The sequence below is a fragment of the Galeopterus variegatus genome, unplaced genomic scaffold (assembly GCF_000696425.1).
Source record: "Galeopterus variegatus unplaced genomic scaffold, G_variegatus-3.0.2 Scaffold365, whole genome shotgun sequence".
Lineage (NCBI taxonomy): Eukaryota > Metazoa > Chordata > Mammalia > Dermoptera > Cynocephalidae > Galeopterus > Galeopterus variegatus.
The window spans coordinates 551,980-558,764 of record NW_007726476.1 but is presented as its reverse complement, the minus strand read 5'-3'; the positions used below and the strand labels follow the sequence as shown (position 1 = coordinate 558,764).

Below are 6,785 nucleotides of genomic sequence, written 5' to 3'. Positions count from 1 at the left end.
GTACGGCGCGACACTGAGGGTTGCGATCCATTGCCGGACACGAAAAAAGACAAAAAGAAAAAAAAAAAAATCCAAACCATTACACCTGTCTTTAGATTCCATCTATCAGTATAGAATACTGTCCAGCCCTCACAATCAATCGGCATCAGTTTTCAATTGTTCTAGATGTCATGGATAATTTTAAAGTGTTGCTTTCTTATTTTTATTACTGATTATACATATTCATGAGGCAAGAGCTGATGCCCTCAACCCCTGTGCCCAAGATATGCTGAGCATATCAGTGCTATCAGCATGCCCATCACCTCAAATTGCTACTGTTCCCCAGTTTCCTACCCAGCCTCTCCTCAATACCCCTCTCCCTCCCTTGCCCCGGCAACCTTAGGTCTGTTCTCTCCCTCTGCAAGTTCAACACACCACTATGATCTTTCTTTCCTTCCTTCATTCTCTTAGCTCCCACACATGAGTGAGGACATGTGGAATTTTTCCTTCTGTGCCTGGCTTATTCCACTTAACATTATTTTCCCTAAACTCATCCATGTTGCTGCAAGTATCAGAATTTCATTCTTTTTTATGGCTGAGTAGTATGTAATTGCGTATATTTATCACGTTTTCCTTATCCAGTCATCTGTCAATGGCCATTTAAGTTAGTTCCATATCTTGGCTATTGTAAATAGAGCTGCGATGAACATGGGAGTGCAGGTGTCCCGTTGACATGATTTCCATTCCTTTGGGTATATACCCAGAAGTGATATTGCTGGAGCATATGGTAAATCTATCTGTAGTTGTTTGAGAAAAACTCCATACTGTTTTCCATAATGGCTGTACTGCTTTACAGTCTGACCAACAATGTAGAGAGTTCCTTTTCCTCCACATCCTCACCAACATTTGTTATTCTCAGTATTTTTTATGATAGCCAGTCTAACTGGGTTGAGATGATATTTCAGTGTGGTTTTGATTTGCATCTCCCTGATGATTAGTGATGTTGAGCATTTTTTCATGTGTCCATTGTCCATTTGTATGTCTTCCTTTGGAAAATGTCTATTCAGCTCCTTTCCCTATTTTTTAATTGGATTATTTGGTTTCTTACTGTGTCATTGTTTGAGTTCCTTGTATATTCTGGAAATTAATCGCTTGTCAGAGGTATAGTTTGCAAATATTTTCTCCCATTCTGTAGGTTGTCTTTTCACTCTATTGATTACTTACTTTGCTGTGTAGAAGCTTTTTGGTAAATCTATCTGTAGTTGTTTGAGAAAAACTCCATACTGTTTTCCATAATGGCTGTACTGTTTTACAGTCCGACGAACAATGTAGAGAGTTCCTTTTCCTCCACATCCTCACCAACATTTGTTATTCTCAGTATTTTTGATGATAGCCAGTCTAACTGGGTTGAGATGATATTTCAGTGTGGTTTTGATTTGCATCTCCCTGATGATTAGTGATGTTGAGCATTTTTTCATGTGTCCATTGGCCATTTGTATGTCTTCCTTTGGAAAATGTCTATTCAGCTCCTTTCCCTATTTTTTAATTGGATTATTTGGTTTCTTACTGTATATTCTGGAAATTAATTAATTAAATTAATATATTCCTTGTATATTCTGGAAATTAATCGCTTGTCAGAGGTATAGTTTGCAAATATTTTCTCCCATTCTGTAGGTTGGCTTTTCACTCTATTGATTACTTACTTTGCTGTGTAGAAGCTTTTTGTTTGTATTATCCCATTTATTTATTTATTTATTGTCGTTTGTGCTTTGGGGGCTTCTTCATAAAGTCTTTGCCCGATCCTATTTCCTGAAGTGTTTCCCCTGTTTTCCCTTAGTAGTTTTATAGTTTCAGGTCTTATAAAGTATTGCTTTCAGTGGGACTTGAGAATTATTAATTTTTGGACTATATATTTCAGCCACAATTACTCCTCTTTGCCAAGATTCTCGCTTGTCTGGCTTTATGGATTTGTTTTCAATTATGGATTTACCTAATAAGATAGAAGGTATAATGCAATATAAGAAGCAGAACAGATGGCCAGATTGTCAGATCCTTTTTGAAATGGATCCTGCCTATCAAAATAAGGTAAGTTTACAGTTCATCTTAGGAAATGTTTGGTTTAAGAAGCAGAAACTCACTGGAATTCTTAAATGAAAGGGATTTATTGAAAAATTAAAGTATCACCATTTATGGCCATTGGAAAATAATTTCTCGTTTATCTCCCCATTTGTCTTCCCCAGGATCTCTCATATCTCTCCACCTCTGTGTCCTTTTTCCAACTTTGAAAATGAGCTTTCTCTTAAGGCTCCATCATGATGTTGACTTGAAGTGCCCCAGCTCTGCCCATAACTATCTAACTGGGTATTTTTGTCCAAATGTAGAAGAGAATATAATTGGCTTAGCTTGGGTCAGGATTCTACCCTATCCAAATTAACTATGTCATGGATATTTGTTGAGGTCACATAATATATAAGACTGGCCTTTTCTAGAGCTATGCATAGAGCATATACTCGTAACAAGGGTCCAGCACTTGGCTCAAAATAGTATGCTAATTATACAGTTAAATAGCCTAACAAGTCTTTACGTGAAAGCCAAATATTAGAAAGCCATCTAAATTTCTTAAAATCTTATGTTTCCAACATATTCAGATATTTAATAGAGGTTTTTTAACAAAATGAATTACACTTAAGACTGTTTTAACAGAAACTGTTAGCATATCAGACCACACTTTTTTCACTCTTACCATAAAAAATCTGATCGACTTTTTAATATTTTTATTTTCAGATTGTGAATCTCCTAACTATTATTGGTAATTCAATGGGCCTAGTTAATGTTTACAGCTGCAAGTTTATAAAGTATTGTACCATGGTAGAGAATGCCAAAATCATGAGTATGAAAATATCATCTATGGGAGAATTAACTTCAACAGATTTTAAAACTATACTAAATAAATTCAGAAACTATTTTAGACATATTGTGAATATGACCATTGAGAAGCGCATTGGTATTTTCAATGTTGTAAGTCTGGATTATCAGTCAGAATGCTTACCATATGTGGACAACGTCATACATATAAGCCATGCCCTCTTACGATCTGTAATTGAAAAAAGGAATGCAAATCTATTGGAAGTAAGTATTTTGAAATTTTCTATAGTGTAAGAATGTTTCAGATTAGCAGATTATAATTTTAAAATATGTACTTAGAAAATATACATGATAAGTACTATCAGAAAATTCCAATATGCATTCCTCCAAAAAACCTCTGATCACCACATCTAAAATTGCATTTCACATCATTTTCTGCCTCCTTTCCCTGTTTTATCTTTATAACATGCATAACTACCAGACATTATGTTATATATTTGTTTGCTGATAATCTCCTCCACTAAAATGTAAGTGCCACCAAGTTATGGAGTGTCCAAGATAAATCTTTGAATGCAAATGCATATTGGGTTTCACTGTATATGAGGGCTGACCTCTTTTCAGGAAGGCTTCTGGGTGGGCTGGTCTCTGAGACCACAGTGGTTTGGAGTGAGAAAGTATGAAAATCTGCGAGCACCCAAAATAACCTGACTCCTCATGAATTGTTTCTACCTATTACCCAAGTTAAGTTTCTAGGTTATAGATCGTAGTAGACCAGTTATTGTTTACACAAGCACTCTCAGTTGTATCTCAGACCTTCTTAAGGATATGAATTTTGTTCACTTATTCAATCAGATCACAGATATTAATTAAGCATAATTGTATGTCAAGCATCATACTAGGCTCCTGGAATATAATGGTTAGAGGGATAAATTCATTCTTGTACTTATAGAGTCTAATCTAGCAGAAAACACTAGCAGGAATATAATCTAGATGAGTTCATAGACAATTTGCCAGAAAAAGTCTTAACATCTAAAGGAGGAGTAGGATTTGGCTGGCCAAGGGGCAGTGGTGTGGAGGCACTGGGAGGAAAGGGCAAAATATTGCAGGAGTACATTAATTTAACTTAGATTCAGTTGTGTACGACAGAGAATAAAACAAAGATAACTGGTTTAAACAAGTTAGAAACGAATTTCTCTCTCAGGTAAAAGTAGTACATAGAGAGAACCTAGGATTGGTATGATGGCTTCATGAACTCATCAGGGACATAGGTTGCTTCTAGCTTCGTGCACATTATCCAAGTTGGCTGCCTTCTCTCTGGCTATCATATCTTCATTCCAGGCAACATGGTGGATGAAAGCTGCAAGGAAAAGAACCTCCCAGTTCCACTTTTAAGGATATTCCCCAGAAGCACCCCACACTTTTGCTTATGTCATATTTACCAGAACTTAGTTTTGTGCCCTCACCTAGGTGCAACAATGACCAGGAAAGGTAATCTTGAAAGACTTGGAGCATGATACCTCAAAAAAGTTCAGGATTTGTTGCTAAGGTGTGAAAGAAAATAAAGGTTGTGTGAACAACACAAGCAGATTGTGTTGTTACAGGACAGACTGCCAAGAAACCTAGAGTCACTCAGAGGGTTGGAGAACTCAAAGATTTATTACACCAGCGGGCCCAGAGGAGTTCACACTCTGACTCCGGGCTTGCAAAGGATTATATAGGTTACATTCTTCTGGGGGTTTGGTTTTTGGGTTTTCTCGGAATCCACACAATGGGGGGCTAAGCTGACACAAAAGGCGGTCAGTGCTACAAAAGTAAAGCAGAGCAAAGGTACAGGTGCCACAAGTCTTTGGAAATTATACAACTCACTGCAAAACAAAAAGCAGAAGTATAGGTGCAGGTTTAAGTTTTTCTGGGCTTGTCCATATCAGTGTCACATCTGGAAATGGGAACAGCAAGCAAAAGGCCAGAGAGAGAAGGCAAGCCTAAAGACCTGAATGAATTCAGTTTGGTGGAAGTATGGTCTGTGAAAAGGGACTGGCAGGAGTTGAAGCTAGGAAGTTGAGAGAAGGGCCTGTAAGCCATGTCAGAGACTCTGATCCGTCTTAAGACTATAGGAATCATTGCAAGGTTTTAAGCAGAGATGTGACATGATGCAGTTTGCATTTTTGTAAGGACAACTTTGGCTCATGTGTGAAGAATGGATTGAAGTGGGAGAAGATGGGGAAAGCTGTTTCCATAATCTAGGGAACAGATGATGGTAGCTTGAACTAGGGTAGTAACAATGTAGAGTTTGAGGGCCGGCCCGGTGGCGCACTGCTACAGTGCACCGCTTGAGAGCGCAGCGGCGTTCCCGTCGAGGGTTCGGATCCCACATACAGACCGGTTCCCGCTCACTGGCTGAGCGAGGTGCGGACGCAGCGCCGAGGGTTGCGATCCCGTTGCCGGTCCCGGTCCGGTACGGGCACGACTCTGAGGGTTGCGATCCGTTGCCGGACATGAAAAAAGACAAAAAGAAAAAAAAAAAAACAATGTAGAGTTTGAGACATATATGGATGTGAGATATATTTAGGAGATGGAATCAACAGGATTTGGTGATCGACAGTGTAAAGAATAAGAGAAAGACAAGAGTTAATGATGCTTTCAGGTTTTTTTGGTTAGGCAACAGGGTGGGCACTAATGCAATTGGAAGAGGGAACATAGTACTCATTCAATTGTATAATAATGCTCAAGTAGAGATACCTAGATATACATGTTTGGGTGTCAGGAGAGTGTCTACACTGGAAATATATATTTAAATGATCAGCAAACAAATGGTCATTGAAATTATCAAAGTGAATGAGAATGCCTTTAGGTGGTGTGATGAGAAGAGAACTTACAACAGAAGGCTAAAGAATATGAACATTTAAGGGATTGCTAGAGGAAGAAGAAGGAACCATAAAGTATCTGAGAAGGAGCAACAAAACAGATTAAGAGGAAAGCAAGAATATTTTGAGGATGAAACCATTTAGGTTTTTACTGTTACAAAAAGTTTAAGAAATGATTGAAAACCGTCCGTTAGGTGAAAGGTACTGTGTGCTGCAAATAATTAAATGTACGTTATATTTAGACCCACAAGAACCGTGTAAATTTTTTTAAAAAATTTGCTCTACTTTATTTATGATTGCTTTCCCCAGCAACTGTTAGAAAACCAAAATATAGTGTTTATTAAGCAAAGGGTTTATTTGTCTCATGCAAAAAGAGGTCTGGGTGTTGGTAACCAGGGGTGGTACAATAGCTGGGATGCCAACACGGAATCAGTTTCCATTGTTCTTTCTGCTCTTTTCTTCTTGATGACAACTGCTACCTGGTAGGCACTGTGTTGTTCCCTCTCTAGGCAGGAACAGACAGGAAGCACAAGAAGGTGTGTGATTATTTTACTTCTCATTGGCAGAACTGGGTTACATGGCCACCTACAGCTGCAAAGCCATCTGACTGTGATGGCACGTTTTTAGCTCCTTATTCTCTGTAGCAGAGAAAGCAAGCAAAAAAAAAAAAATGGAATGGGCTGGGTTCTGAGTTAATCACCTTATAGTATCTGCCACAGTCTATCGCTTTGGCTGCTCACACCCTTCTTCCCATATGCTGAGTTTTAGGGTGCATAGTAAATATTACTATTTTTCTGCCTGAGTGCTGACCAACTGAGAAATAACAACAGGTTAAGGCAAAAAGAGATTAAAACATATTTCCTTTTTTACTAATAAAATAGACTCGGGAGTATATGGTTTATATTTGCGTGAAATTAACCTTCCCAAAGCCAAAGCTGAGAATTAGAGACTCAACTCACCCAACACTGGTTGCCCTGAAAAGCTACCAACATCCTGGCTACAGTGAACCCCTCTCACTGTATGACAGTGAGCAGAGTAGAACACGTAATCTTCATATACAAGTTGACTTTAAAAAAA

The 6,785-nt window shown here is 38.3% G+C and overlaps 1 protein-coding gene across 1 annotated transcript in view; it reads left to right on the top strand.

The window, feature by feature from the left end:
- The window catches only part of DNAH14 (dynein, axonemal, heavy chain 14), a 390,354-nt gene that overhangs the window by 107,528 nt on the left and 276,041 nt on the right, over positions 1-6,785 (top strand). The window contains 2 exon segments of the mRNA XM_008567995.1: positions 1,898-2,064; positions 2,764-3,108. Coding sequence (XP_008566217.1) covers positions 1,898-2,064; positions 2,764-3,108 — 512 coding nt within the window.